Source organism: Trematomus bernacchii, unplaced genomic scaffold, assembly GCF_902827165.1.
Source record: "Trematomus bernacchii unplaced genomic scaffold, fTreBer1.1, whole genome shotgun sequence".
NCBI lineage: Eukaryota > Metazoa > Chordata > Actinopteri > Perciformes > Nototheniidae > Trematomus > Trematomus bernacchii.
In genome coordinates, this window is record NW_022987727.1 from 13,838,056 (window position 1) to 13,860,514 (window position 22,459).

The 22,459-nt window shown below is 44.7% G+C and overlaps 1 protein-coding gene across 1 annotated transcript; it reads right to left on the reverse strand.

Moving 5' to 3' along the window:
- Nucleotides 1–12,800: 12,800 nt before the first annotated feature.
- LOC117494317 (atherin-like) lies at nucleotides 12,801–13,683 on the reverse strand. Its single transcript, XM_034145162.1, has one exon. The coding sequence runs from the start codon at nucleotides 13,605–13,607 to the stop codon at nucleotides 12,801–12,803; it is 807 nt and encodes a 268-aa protein (XP_034001053.1). The 5' UTR covers nucleotides 13,608–13,683.
- Nucleotides 13,684–22,459: the final 8,776 nt, after the last annotated feature.

A 22,459-nucleotide genomic window follows, 5' to 3' on the forward strand; every position in this document is an offset into this window, starting at 1 on the left:
CGATGTCTTTAAGCAACTAATTCAAGACAGTCTTGGGAAATGAGTTTGACCAATGTGCCATTATTCTGAGATTGTTCATTGTGGTGAAGGCAGAAAAACCCTTAAATGATTTGTTAAAAAACACAAAACAATTCTTGTCTTGCGTTTACTTAGTAGTATGGCTCTTTTTTTTTTATTCTATTTTTTTTTTACCTTTTTTTTTTACTCAATTTGTCCCAGTTTAGTGACTTCTATCTACCTATAGGGTTAACCTTTTGCTTTGATTATTGCCTTATGTGAACCTATTTGTACCTTTTGTTTTTTAAGAGTGCTCTACAAAAAAACTAAACATATTATGAACATTTGGCACAACAAGACTGCAATGTAAAAGCAGAATACAATATGTCTAACTAATCCAAAAGAAACATTTTGCATCTGTTAAATTGAGACACAATGAATAAGGGAAAAATGCCTGCCATATATGAGTTGATGCTGCCTATGTACAGCACTGAGCTAAAAGGAACACTCCATGTTCCTGGCTGAAATTTCCAGCACAATTCATTCTGACACAAAAACTTTTAACCCATACCCTTGTGAATCCTGTCCTCCCAGTGCTGGTGGAAGAGCCTACAGCACGAGGCCCAGGACAGGAACAATGGATGCTTGGCAGCGAGCCCAGTTCAGCCTTTGAAAGTCTTTAACTGCACGGTTCCTCTCAGCACTGACGATGTGCTCTATGAGGAAGTGAAGGCTATTGTTTGATTCAGTATACTATGAGGAAAGTGTTTCATCAAGAGAATGTCCTTCAGTTTCTATGGCAGCCGATTCATTAATTCCACTCAGTATGTATCAGACAAATATTTTTCAGGCATTCATTATACTCTATGCTGGGTTAAAATAAAGGAAACACAGAAGCAGGCAAAGGTTCTGACTCGACACCGATATCCATCACGGAACATTTTCCACTACAAGGCTATGATTCAGGTCATTTCTTTTGATAGAAAGTTTTGGCAGAAGTCTGACAAGGTACTAATTTATATCTGAAGTAGTATGAAAGAAACACCCGAGTGATAAACAGAACCCAATTTACAATGATACGATATTTCAACTCAGTCATAAGCAGCACATAGTCCATAGAGAAGAGAAAATAGAACGTTTTTCACCATCAGTTATTTTCAGGCTTACAATTCCTAGAAGTGGTACTTAGTAAAACGCTGGCAAAGTTTCTATAGGGATTGAAAGTCCCACCTAGGAGGATTTAATTAGCGCTTTGAATGAATAACATTTCACCCATTTCTCTCTCTGTCCTTGGTAATCAGTTCTGGGCCATTAATGAAAGGATGACTATCGACTGGTGGAGCAGGCTGCTGATAATTGAATGTGTAGAGGCCATTAAATATTCCTAATCAAAAACAAACACTCCACAGTTTCTGCAGAACAATAAGAAACAACAACAATGGAAGCGTCTTTGTTGGAAACTAAATAAAACCGGCTCAGTATCTATCCTCTGTCTGCAGGGTTTGTCTTTTTTTTCGGATTGGGCTATCAGCGCCAACAGTTCGGAATTCGACAGGCCAGAAAATAGGCTGAATTTCTCGAATGGCACCATATTCAATTTCCCAAGTTGGTGTTTTTATCCAAACAGCTGAGAGGGTATGGACAGGACACATATTTTGTAATTGAAACATTCTCCACAGGCTCCATTCCACATGCAAACAGGTCAGTAAATCCCAAAGTGTCCATGGTGTGGTGTTGAAAACCAATGTCTTTCTATTGACCTGGCACTATTGATCTTACTTCAGCATCACCACAACTCATGTGAAGTTGGTAGGTCAATATCACTAGTTAACAAACCCAACCCTTAATGGCCTCGCCTTGAGCACTGTGTGAAATGACTTGGTGTATGTCGAATAAACCTGTAAAATGATGTGCATATTCAACCACTACTCTTGTGATTTTTACATCTTTATGTCTTCTTTACTGCCATGTTTTATAACCTCCCATAGATCACACTTTATGTGAATATCAATGTAACATTATCTTTGATGAGCCGAGGGTTTTAACAGTTGTCATAGAGCAATTTCATGACATGTTTTTGTAAACCATCATATCTGATTGATTCATCACAAGAGAATGCATAATTAATAATCCAGGGTTCATTACTGTTTTTAAAACATTACTCATGCAAGAATAAATATTTTAGTGCATGCAAATGTTATTATATGCAAATCTATGGAGACATATTAGGTTTTTATGGTGTGCTGAGAAGATTATTGGCCTTGGGTGTTTGGAACAGCATATGAAACCACACTCACAAACTGGCTATACTGAATCATTGACATTTATGTGAAAATGCCATTGTTAATTTACACTTGTGTCTCATTCGGTATGTACGGACACGTTGACGGTGCAGCAGATTGGTGTTTCCAACCTTAGTAAGACGCCATGAAGAAGGAAAACTCTTCAGTCTGGAATCATTATGAGGAGCACGCTGCATCTTCAGTAATTGCGTGAGGGACCTTGCTGTCACACTCAAATTTGTTTGTGTTGTTCTTTCAAGGTCCGCTGCACCTCAAAAGGACAGGCGCTCCTTTGCCTTTCTGCAGCGGCTTGTCAACATGACTCTGTCCAGCGGAGCAGAAAAAGGGGTCCTGTCCATGTCCCATCTGACGGGCATGTCGCTCACATTCTCCGGATGGAGGGACCAAGAAGAGAGTTAAGCTTGTAAGAAACATGCAGACACCCGTGTGGAACATGGGAATATTTCAGAAGCTGACGGCTGCTGCGACTATCCGCAGGTCTAACCTGTGTAATGCTGCTGCTCCTCACCTGCAATGGAAAATAATATAGTTTTAAAGGTCCCCTATTATACTGTTTTTCATCAATATATTATAGGTCTCAGATATATACACATGTCTCTGAAGAGTTTGGCTCCAAATATCAAACAGATCATGCATTGTAGCATCCCATAATCCCCTCTGTTTCAGCCCTGCAAAAGTGCTGATTCTGTGTCTGTTACTTTTAGGGGTGTAGCGGTTCACAGAATTCACGGTTCGGTGCGTACCTCGGTGTGGGGGTCACGGTTCGGTACGGGTTCGGTACAACCAACACATTCTCACTCCCAACTCGGCCTATGTTGACGTTATGTCAGGGTCCCTGTCGTCATAGTGGTGGTGGTGGTCTAATGGATAGTGAGGTGGGCTGAAGATCGGAAGGTTGTGAGTTCAAATCCCGCCAGGAACACCACCACTAGTGTGCCCTTGAGTAAGGCACTTAGTCCTTAGTTACTCCAGGGAGAATGTCCCTGTAATTGGTAATTGTAAGTCGCTTTGGATAAAAGCGTCAGCTAAATGAAATGTAATGTAATGTAATGTCCCTTTCCAACACAAGGGGGGGCCCTTTAGCGTCAAGTTTCAACTATCAGGGAGTCCCATTGACTTGCATAGAGCTCCCTGAACGTTGGTAATAGACGAGTTGGGATCGCGGCAAAATGCTCTCCGCAGATCCATTCTCACAGCGTTTATCAACCTTTTTCTTACTCAATATCAAGCCAAACTTATTGTTTTTACTTCTTTATTTTAATTGAATAATTTCGGGCTGTCAGTTAGGGGGAGAGTAGGGGCTCAGAATACTGAAATCTGTATTGTTTCATCGTTTTTAACAATAACACACAATTATCCTTGTGTTTATTCATTTGTTTGATTAATAAACACAAGTTGGAGTCCGTCAGGATCGAGGGTCGGAGCAGCTCATAGTAGTTGCTTTAGAGAATTTTACACCCGGAAGTAAGTATTCTCTCCGCTTCGCTTGACAAACCCCGTGATAGTCCTCAAGCTCTGTGATTGGATGTTTGAGTGTGCGCCGAGGGTTACGCCAAGCGTCGAACAGCACTTTGAAATGGGATGGAACCACGGCAGACTGTCCAAAACTGGATTTGAACACCCCGTCCCCCCCTCCCCCACCCCGTCCCCAGAACTACACATGCTGGCTATTGTGTGTTTCGCAACATGTTCTATGGCACGTCTCTACTGGGAATTGTAGTTTTAAAAGACGTTTTCGTATTTCCCATAATAAGAAGTTGCCAGTATTAAACTGTGTACACACCTGGAGGTTTAGGGGATAGGAAACACTCACATTTAAAACATATAATTAATAAATGGGTGAAAATTGCTTGTCTCCATAATGGGCAGCATTACTGTAATACATGAAAGCTAAGGTCAGAAGAGCTTTATTTAACAGCTGGTCTTATGTCTGTGACCCCTCCTGTTGTAAATTGATAAGCCTGAAACATGCACTTGTCAAGGTTCAGAGGCACATTTGGCAACTATGACAGTAGCCATCGATCGTCTTAAGATAAGATATACTTTATTGATCCCAAGTTGGAAATGTTTTCGTTACAGCAGCATGTGTAACAGTTGTAAATATGCAGTGGTGTTTATTTGTAAATCATTTAGTATAATCACACAAATTCTGTGTTTTATATTGAATAATTCTGTGTTCTTTATTTATTGAATGTTCAATACCTGACAAGGTCAGAGATGAAAAACTTGGGTCGCAGGTTCCTCAACAGTGCATTACAAGACATCTATCGATATGTGTGTCCCTCCACCATTAAACTGTCGTATTCTGCACATTTCTTATTATATCTACATACATCTTATAAGAGTTTAATACATATGTATAATATCAGTTAAAATAAGTGCTTCAACATAGTTAACATTGCAGGAAAGTTGATTGTCAAGTCCCAAAACAAATTATGCAATATATTAGACGTTAAAGGTAGTTTGAGAAACCAGCTCGAGATCGCTAGAATTTGAAAATACACAACCGGAGAAAATCTGCCACTTCCTTACAGAGCCCCTCCTCCAACACACACGAACGCGCACATGACCAATGAGGGCACGAGATAAGTTTGTGCCCCGATGGAGGGCTGACAGGCAGGTAGGCCATCCAGTTATTTTAGCCGGGCCGGCTAAAATGATTGGTCGTGCTTTTTACAGTATTACGGCTTCCACAGATGACATTTTTTTATGGATTTTTTGTCAAAGCACTTAAGATATTCATTGCTATCGGGATGTTAAGAGCATTCCATGGAATATAACAAAAAGTGTATCTCGAGCCGGTTTCTCAAACTTACCTACCCTACCTTTAAGTACTTTGTCAGGCTTAATATTTATCTGTAGATAGATACCCCCAAAGCTTTTTTCTTATTCAAAAGAAGACCTTAACCTAAAGTATTCTTTAATGTTTAAATAAAGCCTAATTAGTTTGTCTGTTTTGCACATCCTCCTATTAATATCTTTGGACGTCCTGCACTAAACTGTTTTATTGTAGAGATCACTTACAGTATCTTATTGATATGTTCTATTCTATATTTCTATCATTGACCTTCTACTTTCCCCCTATGAAAGTATGTACTCTTAATATTTTTATGTTTTCATCAAATATAACGTATCAACAAAAAAATTCAATAACATGCTTTAACCACTAGACAGTTAAAGCAGGTTTACAGTGTTAACACAATAAAATATGCTGCTGTTTCCAGTTTAGTTTATGATGGATGTATTTTGTTATCCACACATACAGTATATTGTTTTTATATTTGTAACACCAAACCGACAGAAAAGATGGTCTTAACATGACCCAGTGGTCTAGTTAATAAAAAATATATTATCAAACATAATATTAAAATGAACTCTTATTTTGAAAATACAGCTTCCTGTGTTCGAATGAGCTGCTCCGACCCTTGGTCCTGACGGACTCCAACTTGTGTGTTTATTAATCAAACAAATAAATACACACAAGGATAATTGTGTTTTATTGTTGAGTAAATAACAGAGTGTAGTTTAGAAAAGAATACAAAATTAGAAGGAAAAAACGATGAAACAATACAGATTTCAGTATTCTGAGCCCGTACTCTCCCCATAACTGACGGCAACAAAAGTCCTACATTATTCAATTAAAATAAAGAAGTAAAAACAATAAGTTTGGCTTGATATTGAGTAAGAAAAAGGTTGATAAATGCTGTGAGAATGGATCTGCGGAGAGCATTTCGCCGCGATCACAACTCATCTATTACCAACGTTCAGGGAGCTCTATGCAAGTCAATGGGACTCCCTGATAGTTGAAACTCGACGCTAAAGGGCCCCCCCTTGCATTGGAAAGGGACAACAGGGACCCTGACATAACGTCAACATAGGCCGAGTTGGGAGTGAGAATGTGTTGAACAAGAAAAAGCAAAAAAAAGTGCAAGTTTCAGTATACAAATAAGGAACTCTAACATTTTGAATAATTAACTGTAGTACAAAGTTAAAAACAAACCACAAACAGTACCACACACACTCAGGTGGCCTTATTATCTATAATGACTGATGTCAAACAAAAAGGTTTCATCAAGCTGTAAAACTAAAAACAATGTCTTGAAAATATTACAAAATAAATCATAAGAAAGTGTTTCTAGGGCGCATAGCAATTGAAATATATATGCCAATAGCTTCCGTTATTTATTTTAGTCTCTCGGCTTTCATGTCTATTGGCTTCTTAAAAACAGCGGGGATAAGCTGTTGAACTGCTGTTGTCTTTTGCCGGGCTCCGGTGATTGGCAAATCTGGGTGATGCCATATGATTTAGCATGTTTGGCGTGTGTTACCATTAGCGTACCGCACCAACGCCGACACACCGTCCTCGTCCGATCCACCACTCACACTCCATCGTTATTGTAATCCACAGGGAACCCGAAATGTTCCCACACAGCTGATTTAAACGAAGCAGGTGGGTCTAGAGATGGGTGAGTCCTGATTCATCCGGATCATTAACCCGGATCCTAGTAATGAGCTGGTCGTAACGAGTCTCCCCTCTCCATTAACCCGAGTCTTTTGAGTCCTACACCTGGTGACGTACAAATTAAAACTATAAATTGCGTCACTCGCTACTCTCCTTATAACATGTAAAATCACATTACAACGTACCCCAGTCCATCTGCCTAGCCTTTAGCAAGTAGGATAGCTGCCAGAAGTTATCGTTTGGCTCAGGGGAAGCGGATCAGTGAAAATTCCTGCAGACTCGTGCGGACAGAGCCGTAACCGTAGCAGATCCAGAGATCCAGAGATCCAGGCAGACTCGTCATGCACGAGTCAACAGCAGACACAGATTCGCAAATCCTGACTCACTGAATCAAGGGAACTTCCTTTACTTCCTGCAGACTCGTGGGGACTCAGAGCCGTAACCGTATAGCAGATCCAGAGATCCAGACTCGTCATGCACGAGCATAGCCGCGGGAACTGGGAAGTCATTTTATTTAGGGGGTGCGGACAAAAGTGGGGAGAGATTTCAACAACAGTAACATGAAGTTTTTCAAATGACCATTCGCAGCCCCGCCTCCAGCACCCCTACTTCCCGCGGCTATTGTGCACGAGTCAACAGCAGACTCAGAGATTCGCAAATCCTGACTCACTATGCAAAACATAGCAGACTCGTGCGGACTTAGAGCCGTAACCGTATAGCAGCAGATCCAGAGATCCAGCAGACTCGTTGTTATGCACGATTCAACAGCAGACTCAGATTCGCTAAATCGCAAAATAACCCTTTTTGTTGTGATCAACATTTTTTATTAGGGCTGTCAGTCGATTAAAATATGTAATCGCGATTCATCGCATGATTGTCCATAGTTAATCGCGATTAATCGCAAATTAATCGCACATTTTTTATCTGTTCTAAATGTACCTTAGAGGGATATTTTTCAAGTTTTTAATACTCTTATCAACATATGAGTGGACAACTATGCTTTATATGTTTGTTTATTATCATTTGAACAATGACAAATATTCTCATGAATATTGAACACAACAACCTCTGAACATTACAAATATTCGCCTCAATTCAACCTGGAACCTCTCTCATACAATAATACAATACTGTGTGTGTGTGTGTGTGTGTGTGTGTGTGTGTGTGTGTGTGTGTGTGTGTGTGTGTGTGTGTGTGTGTGTGTGTGTGTGTGTGTGTGTGTGTGTGTGTGTGTGTGTGTGTGTGTGTGTGTGTGTGTGTGTGTGTGTGTGTGTGTGTGTGTGTGTGTGTGTGTGTGTGTGTGTGTGTGTGTGTGTGTGTGTGTGTGTGTGTGTGTGTGTGTGTGTGTGTGTGTGTGTGTGTGTGTGTGTGTGTGTGTGTGTGTGTGTGGACACTGTGATGGATCGTTGGAGCTATGTGCAGCTCAAGGCATATATGCTCGAACGGGAGCTGCCTGGACGCTGCAATCATGTTGCGCGCACTATCCGTGCTGAGTGTGCTGACTTTTCGTACAATGTCCCACTGTCTGGCTACCTGCATCAAGTCAAGTGCTCGGCGCAGTTGTCGGCGAAATGTCGCTCCTCTGTTTTCATTTGAAACTGCTCCTTATATCCGTTAGCGCAGCTAGCTAGCACCAGATGCTAACAACAACAACAACAACAACAACACGTAAGGTGTGCCTCGCTCGCCCCACACATACACACACCCTCCCGGTCCTCCCGATGGCCAGTCCGGGCCTGCCGGTGAGCGTGGAAGTGTGGTCTGCCACAAGCGGGCGGCAGGAGCGGGGCTGTCAGCATCAGCTTGTAGATGGTATTTTAAACTCGATGCGCTCTGAAACTACGGCGGCCGAGGACAAAAAATACACATGCGTTAATCGCGTTAATCTTTTTTTGCGTTAACGCGTTATTAACGCGTTAACTTGACAGCCCTATTTTTTATTAAAGCAAAAGACACTATGTAGCGGAGGTTAATGTTACGTTAGTTTAATATGCTCGTGAAATGCAACAAGTTTTCGGTTTCACCGGTAGGATTTCTACGCTCTTGGTGATGCTGACTCATATGACTCAAAGGACTCGTATGATGGTTACTTTGGTTGGTTATTGGCTAATGGTTGCCCATAAAGAGGCCAAAATCTGATCAGCCCATTTTCAGACATGTTTTTATATAAATGGATCAGGACAAAAAGTGAGTGAATCTTTGTTCCTGAAACTTTCAGAATCTCTTTACACAGAGGGGACACATGTTTATGTATAAAAGACATGAAAAAGTGGATTTTGCATAATAGGTGACCTTTAAAGTATATGAAACTATCAATGTGCATTTTGCTACAATGAATAGTGTCTCTTTGTTTCTCTGTCTGTTGCTGTTTTGCCTTATCTTTGCAAGTTTAACCAAATGAGTGTTGCAGTGATGATATATTTTTGTAGGCCGACCCGGAAGCTAGCATCGCAAGGGCTCCCTTGACAAAAAGCGATGGGATTTCCTCATTGGTTTTTCGGTATATTGCAGAAAATAAGCTTTGTGGCCTCCATACATATACAGTAGACCACTCAGTGATTTTTTTTAAGGGTAAATGCAATTGGCAGAGATAAAAAGCTAACGTAATGCTATAAATGAACTACATAACTGAAGCACGGCTGCGCGTCACCACTGCTAAGCTAAAGGCAGACTCATGTTGGTGCAAAAACGTTTAATCGTTTATTTAGCCACTTATTAGCAATCTCCGTTTTTACGACACAAAGAAGTGGAGTATTTACTGATGTAATTTATGTCGCAGAACAAAACATGAAAATGTCGTAATCTTGTTTTAACCACACTTTATTTCAGGCTTTACCACCACAAACACATTTTACAAAACGTTGACATGACGTTGACCGGAATTGGTAAAATGCTAAGTAATTTCCAGGTTTAAGCACCACTTAATTCAGCTGAGGAAATTAACCTATTCTGTTTTGTATTTTTGTGTATGTCTGTGAGCACAATGTATAACTGCTTTTATTGGCCGTATCACCTTCGAAAAGGGGATTTCATCATGATCACTGATTTTGACGATTATTCTGATTATTCTTGTCTGCGCTTAAGTGTGTAGATCTGGATTTAAACTGTTAGTACAATTTAACATAGCTTTGCTGACTTGTATGAATACGTTTTGTTGACAAATATGCTGTTGCTATATCTAACTTTGTGTCCAGATTTTAGAGGCGGCCTGACTGCATACAAGGAAGTTCAACAAAGAGATGCAGTGAGTCATGAAATGTATCTGCTCCCCAGGGGCTTTATGGATCTGCAACATACATGTACAGAGACTAGAAGGAAAAGGTGAGAGACTCGAGGGAAAAGACTGAGAATCGGTTTCAGTTGAGTTCTATCAGAGTATAAACTTACCACAAACACACAGTCACACTTCTTTAAACACCAGTTTTTACGGTGGCCGACAAGTGCAAACATGCACGCTACAATTGCCCAAAACACTTCCATAGGAGAAACATGCTGCACTTCCAAATTTGATGCAATTATCTTTATATTCATCTAAAGTAACAGACAGAGAATCAGCACTTTTGAAACAGGGCTGAAACAGAGGGGATTATGGGATGCTGCAATGATCTGTTTGGTATTTCGAGCCAAACACTTCAGAGACACGTTTGTATATATCTGAGAACTATAATATATTGATGAAAAACAGTATAATAGGGGACCTTTATGTAAAATGTGTGAATGTTTTCTAAATGCTGCGCAAGTCTTGTCAAGTTTGGCCCATTTGTGTTTTTTTCCCGCATTGTTTTTTAAACTGCTGCACGTTTCTCCTAATCGAAATGTTGTTGGCTGTTAAATCTGTTGTACCTGTTGGCCACCGTAAATGTGTCTGTTGCTAGCTACTGTAGCTTAAACATAAAAAAGCATTATCAAATCATGATTGCAGTCAGCCGTCTGAATGTTTACGCTGTGCTTTCCGAATAATCTAATAAATGCTTAATGAAGCTGTCATGTCATTTTATCGTACTCAACCATCTTTGCTTAATGTACATTGGTAGAGCATGACATGGAAAATAGCAAATGGAGGTTGTGTATTTCGCAAAAGTATCAGTGGTGAGCATATAGAAACACAATAGAGAAGTGCATAATGCTGCAAGAGGTAAATGCCTTATACAATCTACCTTTTAATTACATTTTAAGTGAAGACTAAAGTGTTGGCAGTATATCAACATTGTTTCAATATTTCTTAGAACAAAAGGTCCATTGGAACAGATGCTTCGAGGCACCATATGCTCCTCTCCTGTTCGATATAAGTTAACAAATCACAGTGCTGAAATGCCTGCGTATTCTTATACTCGTGCTCATACATTTGGTGTGTCCTAATTTGCCTTTGTTTCTCCTCAATGATTTGACAAATGATGCAAATTAACTGTAACAAATTCTCCACCTGTTCCAGTAAAACTATGCTTATATGGAAACTTTTTGATCGGGCATAATTAACTAAAACAAACAAACTAAATTAAATATGCAGAGGTAGCTTGTGAAAAATATGAGCAGGATTTGAGTTTTATTTCTAGGTGCCCTTGAGCAAGACACTGAATCCCACCAGACCTCTGGTTCAGGTTTGGTTGACCTGGACCTATGGCGTCCCTCCCTAGAGTCCACATGGCTAAACTTCAGCTAAAAATCCCACTTATACACATATCAACTTTGCCTACAACAGCAAATGTTTCTGCTTACCTGCAAAATGTGGAAACACAATAGGCATTTCATGTTCTGTAGTACAAAGCAGCTGAAAAAAGGCTGCGGGGTGGAAAAGTGTCAACAGAAACAATGAACAGTGAATATCACTTTACTTCATTACAGTACCTCTGCTCACTTGTTATTTACTTTGTGCCCAAAACAACATAAAATGTAATTCTGGAATTTGATTGTGCACGTTTTCCCATGTTATACTCTTTGCATCTTTATCAATGGATGATGTACATGCAAGCTTGAACCTCTTTCAAGCACCTGCAACCTTGTGGCACTTATTATTTAAGGCTTTTTCTGATTCTGCCATGGCTCGGAGTGTGCCTAATTTGTACTTCACTTTGGACAAAAGCACCTGACAAATTAGTAAATGTAAAATGTAATAGGGTCACAGAAACACTTAGTCATCTGCCCTGTTGTTCTTGTTTTTATTACTTGAAGTTGTTCAGTCCATTGTCACATGATAACTCCCCCTGAACTGCTGTCACCAAACTTACATTTGTCTTCATCCATCTGGAAGTGCTGCAGCCTAAAACTGCCTCACTTAATACTAGAATACAATTAAGCTTTGGCTTAAAAATTATGTTATGATGTATTTGTTTGCCTGTGTAGTACATGTATTCTAGGCCTCTCTAGAGTGGCTCTTCGCTTTGCCTGTCTCTCTGGAAGGCACACACCTGTAGGCCATTGTCTCATTAAGAGCTAACAGGTAGCAGACAGGATTTCACTCTTGGTGCATGATGTCCAGTGTGGAATGGAGAACAGGTATGTGTTAAAGCTGAGCTCATTTCCCCCTTATATATGTTTAAATATTTTAATGGAAAAGTTTTAAAGTTGAACTCTTAAAGCTTTTACCTAAAGTCAAGTCACACCCCCTCTCTGTGTATTGTTTAACCGGGACGGCTGCACGTCCATGTTAGCGCATGTCGCTAGTGAAGAAACACACTCCTCAATGTCAGTTTCAGTGTTTTAATGACAAAGATGACGACACCCTGAAACAGAGTAATACAGCGAGGTAAGCTGACAAAGTATTACATACATGCATGTCATCATTAACACAACACAAATATATGCTACGACACCACGTATATATACACCAACAATAGTGGGAACAGTCTTACATGTGTGAGTGGATGAACGTCTCGACACGAGGCGGAGTGAATGAACAATGTTTGAACTAAAATGGCTGCTCAGTTCTACCGGGTCAGAGCACGGCATATCCTGTGCGACAGCAGTGACACGCTGCCCTCTAGTGGCCGGCGATAAACTCTTCATCCCCCCCAGACCGGAAAGCTATAGGCTGGAATAGATTAACGGTCTAAATCCCGTATCCAGCTGCCGGACTCGGGCTCGTATCGTGCCGGCGGCTTCCTCACGCGGCCTGGCCGAGTGGGCTGGGGCAGCGCCGGCGGCGACTGCGGCACCGGGAGCGGTGCGCCCAGGAAGGCACCCGTAGGAACGGCGAGGTCAGAGGACGCCTCATCAGCAAGCGCCGGTGGGGAAGCGCCCATAGCCGAGTCGCGGGGACCATCAGCCGGCCGCTGAGCAAGCCCCTGGGGCGTCGCCCAGCCCGGGCGGATAGGTGGGGGCTGATGTCCCAGGGCAGCGGGCGGCGGCGACGGCGTGGCCGACTGCTCATGGGTGCAGGGTGTGGCCGGCGTGTAGGCACGGAGGAACCGCCGGTTGCGCAGTGTCAGACGTCCCGAACCGTCAACCCTGATCCGATACTGGTCATGGTCCAGCGACTCCACCACGATCCCTGACCTGTCCCATTTGCGGGGGCTCGGGCCTTGCTGGTTCTGGAGGAATACCCTTTCGCCGAGTGCCAATGGGCGGAGCGGTCTTGAGTGAGTCCCCAGAGACTCGGTGGTACGGGACATACGGGTCCGAAGGGCGTCCTCCTTCGCCGCCCATGCCTCGCGCCATAGCGGGCGGATATGCGGGTTCGAGAACTTCTCGAGGCGGTTCACGAAGGAGAGCGAGCCACGAAGGGGGCGGCCGAAGATGATCTGCGCCGGCGAGAGGTTGCAGTCGGGGTCAGGCGTGTTCCGCAACTGCAGCATAGCACGCAGGAAGCGGTCCTGATCAAGGCTGCCCGACGGGCCGGTGTTGGACATCAGGAGGCGCTTAGCAGTCTTAACCGCAACTTCCGCCCTCCCATTCGACTGCGGAAAGCTAACGGAGGACACACGGTGTTTGACGTGTCATAAGCGGAGGAAGTCCTCAGTGTGGCTCGCCTTGAATTCCGGACCACCGTCGCTCGAGAGCTCCTCCGGTACGCCGAAGGTAGCGAAGAACGAGCGGAGGTGTTGGACCAGGCCAGCTGAGCCCGCCAGGGCAGTACCCGCCGTAGAACTCAGGACCTCTACCCAGCCCGAAAGCCGATCCCCGACAACTAGGTAGTGGCGGCCCCCATAGTCGAAGAAGTCAGCAAACACCGCCTCGAATGGCATGGACGGGGGTGGTGACGGAAGGGGGGGTGTAGCCGCCTGTGACGGAGCATTGCGGTTGCAGTCTGCACACCCGTCCCTGGTGGCCTGAATGTCCCCGGACATCCCGGGCCAGTAAACTATGGCTCGGGCATGCTGCCCCATCGCTGAGGTCCCCTGGTGAGCGGCATGGAGATGCCGAAGGACTCTCCCACGGAGGGATGGGGGGACCACGACGCGGTCCCGATAGAGCAGGACGCCGTCCTGTGCGTAGACGGACTCACAGACCGATGACAGACTCGCCAGGGCAGGGTCGTTAACGTCAATCCCACCCTCCTGCTCGATGAGTTGGAGGAGGTGGCCGAGGCATCCGTCAGCCGCTGTCTCCCGTGCGAGGAGGGGCCAAGAGACGGCTCCGAGCTCCCATGCGTCGTCGCGGATGGAGGCCATGAGTGCTGACTCCACGGCGTCAGGCCCGCTCGGCAGCCCCAGTGAGAGGCCGTTCGCTGAGCCCGAGGGGGAAGGATGCCTTGACGTGGCATCAGCGGCATAGTTGCTCTTGCCAGGCAGATGCACAATGTCGAAGCGCCATGGGAGGGTGCGCTGCTTGAGTCTAAACAGACGCGAGTTTGTTATCTCATCCAGCGTACGGTCACGGCCAGCGTATCTTCACCAATGGCTTATGGTCGGTGACCACGACGAGGTTGTCGGACCCCTGCGTGAAGTACCGCGTCTGTTCCAGACCCCAGGCCACAGCTAGGGCCTCTCCTTCGACAGCCGCATAGCGCTGCTCCGCAGGGGACAGGAAACGCGAACCCGCGAGGGTGATCCTCCATCCTCCTGGACAGCAGTCCGGTATGCCCGAGGCACAGTGACAATGTTGCTGGAGCAGGAAGTAGCCAATGCCACGCATGGACCAGTCAGGGCGGAGGCAGGTACGCTTCTGCATGTCATAGATCTCCACGCCCTCGCGGATGGCCTCCATTATGGCTTGCTTGGACGTCTGGAAGGCCTCCTCCAGAACGGGGGACCATAGGAACACACAGCGCGGGCTGAGGAACGGCTTAAATGGGGCCATCGTGTCACGCAGCTGGGCGTAGTTAGCCACCTGGTTGACGAGGCCAAACCAACTCCTGATGTCCGTCGTGGAGCCTGGGGTGGGGAAGTCCCGGATGGCGTCCAAGTATTTCGGGAGCGATTCGATGGTAGATTCCGACACCCTGAAGCCGGCGAAGTCGACGCACCTCTCCGCGAACTGAAGCTTGTCCGGGTTCAACACGATGCCCGACCGGCCGACACGCGTCAGGAAGTCGATGGTCCTCCACCAGTGTTGCTCCAGGTCGGTGTCATAGTGGATGGTGTCATCCACACAACGTTCCTTGCGTTCATAGTCCGAGAGGACGGCGTCAAACCGACGGTTGTAGCCATCCCCTGATGACAGGAAACCCTGTGGTGCCCTGGTGTAGCGCCAACGGCCGAAGGGCGTGATGAAGGTAGTGAGGTGGCGATCCGACTCACGCAGGGGGACGCTGTGGTAGCCGTTCCAGGCATCCGTGACGGTCTTCCAGGTGCCCTTCGGGACGCGGCGTGCAAGGTGGAACGGGGACTCAGTGGCGAAGGTCTCACGTTGGCAGAACTTGTTGAGGGGGGAGAGGTCCACGGTCCTGCGGGGGGAACCGTCGTGCTTCCGAGTGACTACCATGCGATGGCACCACGCCACTGACTCGCCGTATGGTACGCGTTCAATGACCCCGAGGGCTTCGTCCCGCAGGAGGTCATCGTGGACCCTCCGCTGCCAGTGTAGAGGCACTGTAGCCGCGGTGTGGCATGCCTTAGGTGTAGCTGCGGGGTCCACGTGCATCTCGATAGGTGGCCCCTCCATGCATGGTAGTGCCCGATGGGGGCAAGTATTGAATGTCGACGAGGCATATCTCCCGAGCAGCCAACTTTTCATCCGGCTGTTGTTCTCTGGCGTACAAGGGAACGGCAGAGCTGCGGGGCGCGCCGGGGGGACCGTGCGCTGAGGACATGAGCACTGGGCGTCCTGGGGGTCACCTGGCCCCACGCAGCCGCCGTTGGTTGACCTCGTCGCATTGACGGATAAGGGCTGGTCTGGCGTGTCAGCCGTGTCAGGGCCACACCCGTCCTGGGGCCCCCCTGCAATGTCGTCCGACGGGAAGCCCACGGGCAAGAGGCCGAGGTTGAGCAACGACTCGTAGGATAGGTACATGGCCCGGACTGAGCTGCTCACGTATACCATGGAACGGCAGGATGTAACACGCCCCCCGCTGCAGGTCGTCGAGAGCCTGGCGAAGAACGCTCCCTCGATGGCTATAGGGGAGCGGTTGGCGGCCGACAGGCTGAGGCTGACGGGTCGCAAGTCGTCCCGCGCGAAACCGCAGGCCAGGAACTCCTCCAGAGACCAAAGGTCCGACTGCGCGCCAGTGTCCGCAACGGCGGATATCCGAGCTCCGTCGGCCGAGCCCCGGTTGCTGGTGCCATCCCTCAGCCCGACTGGCGAGTCCATCGAGATGGTGATCAATGCTCGGGGGTGGTCTCTCATCCTGGCTCGTCTCCATTCGCCTTTGGAGAAGATGTGGTGCTCGAGTCTGATAGGTGCAGGCTTGTTGAGACAGCCGTGCGACGTAGGGGCGCGGCGTCGGCGATGGCTCCCGTGACGTCGGCCAGGGCGGGCTCCAGCTCGCACCGACGAGACCTGGGAGACCAGCTCCGACCCCATGGCGGCATGTTGACTGTCGGATGACGGCTGTGGACGCCTCTGTCGTCGGCGGGCCCTGTAGCAGCCGATGCACACCAGGTGAGGCTTCGGATTCCACCCGCGAGGCCCCTCCGTGAAGACGTTGAAGACACTCTTACATTCCGGGCACGAGGCACGTTTAGCCCCGGCCGCAGGGCTCGGGGCGGGGCTCGTCTGTGGAGTCGTCTGCAGGCGCCGGAATGACAACATGGCTGATAGGGAGGACGACGGGAGAGCGTTACGGGCCATCTCTTTGTTCTCAACGAGTGCAATTACATCGTTAACTGGCTTGACCAGGACATCAGATGTCCCCAGCGTCTCGCGGCGTATGTCCGAGTCATAGATGCCATTGAGCAGAACATCACGGATAATGTGGTCGGTATAGTCCACGTCTTTACCACACTCGCATACCGCATTATATGCGCATGTCTCTGCTTTACCCCGCACTCTGGCAGCGAATGCGCGGAATGTCTCGTCGCGTTCCTGGCGTAACTGGAGTAGCTCGGTGCGCAGGACGCATGTAGCGACTGGGATGACAGCTAGGGAACGCATGACGGCGATCAGATCTGGCAAGGGTCCGGAAGCGGCGTCGGGGACGGCTTTCAACAGGCTGTCTCCAAGTACAGGCCCAGCGCACTGAAACAGCTGGAATGGGGCCTGGGCATTCCCTATGCCTGAGCCGGCGCGGAATACATTCCAACGGCGGATGAACACGTTCCATTCCTCTATCGATACGCCCACATCAACTTTGGGCCGATCGAGTCTCGGGCCGTGAGGGGCTGGGGCCTGGGCTGGCGCGGCCATGACAGGCGCTGCGTGCTGGTGGCTAAATCCATGAATCGTCAATAGGGCAATGACGAGTGCTTCAGATACGTCTTCGGATTTGAACTCGCAGCCGGGGGCAGGGCATCCAACAACGACCATGGTGTCGTCATGAAGAAACACACTCCTCAATGTCAGTTTCAGTGTTTTAATGACAAAGATGACGACACCCTGAAACAGAGTAATACAGCGAGGTAAGCTGACAAAGTATTACATACATGCATGTCATCATTAACACAACACAAATATATGCTACGACACCACGTATATATACACCAACAATAGTGGGAACAGTCTTACATGTGTGAGTGGATGAACGTCTCGACACGAGGCGGAGTGAATGAACAATGTTTGAACTAAAATGGCTGCTCAGTTCTACCGGGTCAGAGCACGGCATATCCTGTGCGACAGCAGTGACACGCTGCCCTCTAGTGGCCGGCGATAAACTCTTCAGCTAGCTAATGGCCACACTCTGCACTGCACTCATACGGCCTTTACTGCTGATAACTAACCTAAGTAACTGCAGCGTAGCAGAAAAGTGACGTCCATCCTCTACTACTCACACCGCAGGTTCTCTTTATACATCCAAAAAAGTCAACACTGTTAGCTGTTGTAGTTGTTAGCCCTGCTACAGTAGCTGCCAGCTAGGCCTTTACCATAGTGATAGCAGTGTGGCGGCAATGAATATGAATATCTAATTTACAAAACTTAAAGCAACATGTTGCACAGTTCATGTAGGCTTGATATAATATATTAGTTGTTGTCTTAATGCAGTGTTTCTCAAAGTGGGGGGGTGCCCCCCTGGGGGGAGCTGAGGCATGACAGGGGAGACCAGCAGGAAAAATGGTTATGACAAATCATAATTTGGAAAATTATTGATTCGAAAATAATATGATACAGTACAGTACAAGTACGTCTGGGTCTCTGTGTTTCATTAAAGCTCGGCTCTGTGTGTGTGTGGAACGAGCCATTTTGTGTGCGAGCGAGAGAGAGAGCGCACCGGTACCGGAGATCGTTGTTGTTAGCTTCTGGTGCTAGCGAGCTACGCTAACGGATATAAGGAGCTGTTTCCACAACAAGGTGGAGGAGAGTCCTCTCCTGTCAGTGAACTAAAGGACTCTCTGGGTGTTTAGATAGTTAACTTTAGTCTAAGTTATTTCAGTGGGTCTCAAACGGTTTGGTCACGATTTATGTAAACAATTTTTTCCGAGGCACACATTTATATGATCATTATAGTTATAAAAAAATAAGAGAATAAATGAAAAACAGGTATGAAATACTATATGACAGTAAAAAAAGAATAAAGTTTAAAAGGGTGATTTGTAAAATATCCATAAAGAAAAAGTTAATCTGTTTACAGTTCTGTTTCATATGGGTGTTGAGAGATGTATTCATAGATCTCTTCATTTTGCTCTCTAAGTGCACCAGATTGATGCTTTTAACTTCAATATTTAAAAAACAAATCTTCCCGGGGGAGCATGCCCCCGGATCCCCTATGTGAGGTCCACACACCACCTACTGTATAAAAATAGCACTTTACCTCTGCTTACACCTATATGCCGTGAGCTGATTATCGAGCCTTCATTGTAACTGTCACACTGTGTATTTGCGTGGGGATTGTTGCAGTAGAAGATTCCACTGTAGCGACCGGTACCTTAATGGGAAACCCTAAATGTTTGAGCACCCTCTATGAAACGTCAAGCTACCCCACAGCACCCCCAAAAGAAAAACTCTGCACCGCCACTGAGCCTGCAACCCCGTTTTGAAGAAATGTGCAGTGCAAAACAGGCTCATTGCAGCCACTAATGATAAGACACTCTTTTTTGCCAAATATCAGCATTTTCTTTCTTTTCATTTTTTTGCACAGATTGCAAAGTGGCAAAGTATTATAACTTATTGTTCTAGCAAAGGGATTGCACAATTGTATTATGTATTTATTTTTTTGACCACACAGACTTATGGAGCATTGTTTTATTATCACTGTTCTAGCAAAGTGATTTTTTTATTTTTTTGAAAGGAATGCTCACGTTCATATTGATGTATTTTAATAAATGTTAACTTGGCCCATTACGTGACTATTTGTGTTCAGCCTGACAGAAAAAGTTTGAGAATCACTGTCTTAATGGTAGCTTTGGGTGTATATAACATACATTTTAAAAATTTAGCCTAAATTGGCCACTATATTGGTAACTGTTGCTGGAGCGCACCCAGTGATACTGTTGCTATCTCTGTGTGTGTATATATATTGCCTTATTTGAGACAAATATACCTGCTCTTTTATTGTTGTTCTTAGTTTATATCTTTATTGTTTATTGCACTAATTCTAAGTTGCTTTGGATAAAAGCTTCAGCTAAATGTAATGTTATAAGGTAAGGTAATGTGATATATCATCTTACAACAGTTGCCTTGAATGTCCTGTGCTTGCTTACTGTAACATTGACTGTGAAGCCAGATATGGATTACTGGATATACTGCATTAGATTGGTTTTCATAGCCGTTGCTGTTTTGCTTGTTTTATATTGTACCGAATTCTGTTTGAACTTGCTTTCATACTAGACTCTCACTCTGTTAATATAACAGTTGGATGGGCCAGGTCTTGGTGCCAAGTGTTAGGGTTTGCTATGTTTTGCAGGTTTGTATTTGGTAATGCTACCTATGCCCTCTTGCCTTTTTTACTTTTGTTACATAAAAAGTTTTTAACTTTAGGCTCACTAGAAATACAACTTTATTTCGGTCACATATAATTTTTCAACCAAAAACGAAAAGCATTGACGCATAATTAATAAGCCATCAATAACTTTTGACAAGTTTCAAATATCTGGCCGAGCAGGATCACACACAAAGTAAAATTATTCACAAAACAAGGACTCTTTACTCAAAAAAAAAAAGATCACAAAATTGGCCTTTTGCCCGGAACACATTTGTCTTTTCATGGCAGGATAAACAAATGTTTTGATAACATTTAAGAATAGAATTCAGCCACCAGTGATCAACAATGAGTTTTTAGCTGTGCCCTTCCTACACAGTAAATTTCTCTGAGTAAAATTGACTCAAATTGAAGAAAATTTTACTCTAAAAATATAACATTTGGTCCCAACCTATATAGAGTAAAATGTACTCTTTGTTCAGAGTTGTATTTTTAGAGTTCATTTTACTCTATTATGTGCTTAGATTTGACTCTGCTTAATGGTTATTTACTCTATGTAGTGTATATTAAAAACAACTCTACTGCCATTTTACTCATAATAGAAGGTAATTTTACTCCCAATAGAAGGTCATTTTACTCAGAATAGAATAAATGAACCATAATGATCTTTACAATAAAAAAGGTCAATAAACCAAAGTGCTTAAGGAACATGAGTGGGCGTGTGTGAAGCTGACCATTGAGCGGCCCGACCAAGCAAGGAGGCAGAGAGTTCAAATACAACCCGGTGTGGGCATTTATTCCTCTTTGTGGTACAGGATACACAGCCTCAATATGACTGTCTCACGTGAACACAGTCACCAGCCACCAGGACCTCACACACACACTAACAGGAAAACAGAACCTAAATACACACAGGACTAATCAAACCAACAAGACACAGGTGAGGAGGGAGGAGAAACACAGGGCACTAGGTGAACGCAATCACCAGCAACAGACAAGACGGGAGGGGGAACACTTTTCAAACTAAAACAGGAAACAGAGACAGACAAACTAAAACATAGACAGATTGTGACAAATATATGCATAAATGACATATAATCACATGCTTCCTGTGCAATGTTTTAGCGTGGAACAAATGATTATACTTCGCCAATAATGAAGCTATATAATCCGTAACGGAGACCGAGATCAATGGCCCCAGAGATCACCTCCGTTACAGCGTGGTCATGGTTTAACTCCAATAGAATTGACTGCATTTTTGATCGCACTCTAGAAGCTATGAGTAATAAATACACTCCAAAATGATTAAATATCACTATTTCAGAGCAAAATAGTAATTACTCTGGAAAAAATACTGACCAATATTTCCTGTGTACTGTGGCACAACGCAATTACGTTTTTGCCAAAAACCCTCTTTCAAACAAGCACACTGAGGCACGACAGGAGTTAACAATCAACTTCACACCTGCAAAACCAAACAAGCAAGTCAATATGTATTTGTGAAAATGACTCAGTCCAGCTTCATGTTGAGTGCTGGAATTGAACAACTGTGCAGGCAGCCAATCGCACACGTTACCAGCATAGTGCACAAAACTACAATAAAAGAGCATATCACACAGAGCAATATTTTAAAGTAGAATAGCAATAAATCAGTGTAATAATAATCTTACCTAACCCGTAACAACTGTTTTTTGTTTGCCTATTTGATGCAGGAACAAGGTCATTACATATCCAACAGCTCAGGAGCAACATTGGTGCTGATTTGGATTATGTCCCTGGCACCCTGATGAATGCAAGTCATGTGTGCAAATATTCACCCTTTGTTTGCCAGTTTGTTTGGTTGTCAAAGATACCTCAGAATATATGTTTTTTTTCCTACTGGCTAGATACACCTTTACCAGCTAGTTGCCAACTAGTTTGGTCTGTTCCTTGGTGCTGGCCAGTTAGCAAAAGTAGAAACGATGCTATCAAGCTCTGTCCTGTAAAATATGTGCGTTCATGTGATCCCATGTTAATATACAAAATGCTCTACATTGCAGCATTAAGTCGAAAGTCATTTGTGTTGGATAGAAAAAGTGTATATAATATAGCCATGCTTTTTTTATAGGCTGATCATAATGTTTTGTATGTCAACATATTGTATAACAAAAAATGTAAGTAGGTGTGGAAAGTAAACATACTTCAAAATGTATCAAATCTGAAAAATAAGCAATGTGCCCATTTAGTTCCATACACTTGCGCAAATCCACACAGTGATAAATGATGAATGCCAAATAACACAGTCGCATTAATAATGACTACCGGTATCTTTAG

Excerpts from the sequence above, each read along its gene's own strand:
- LOC117494317 (XM_034145162.1), bottom strand. The coding sequence starts at position 13,607 with ATGTCCAACACCGGCCCGTCGGGCAGCCTTGATCAGGACCGCTTCCTG.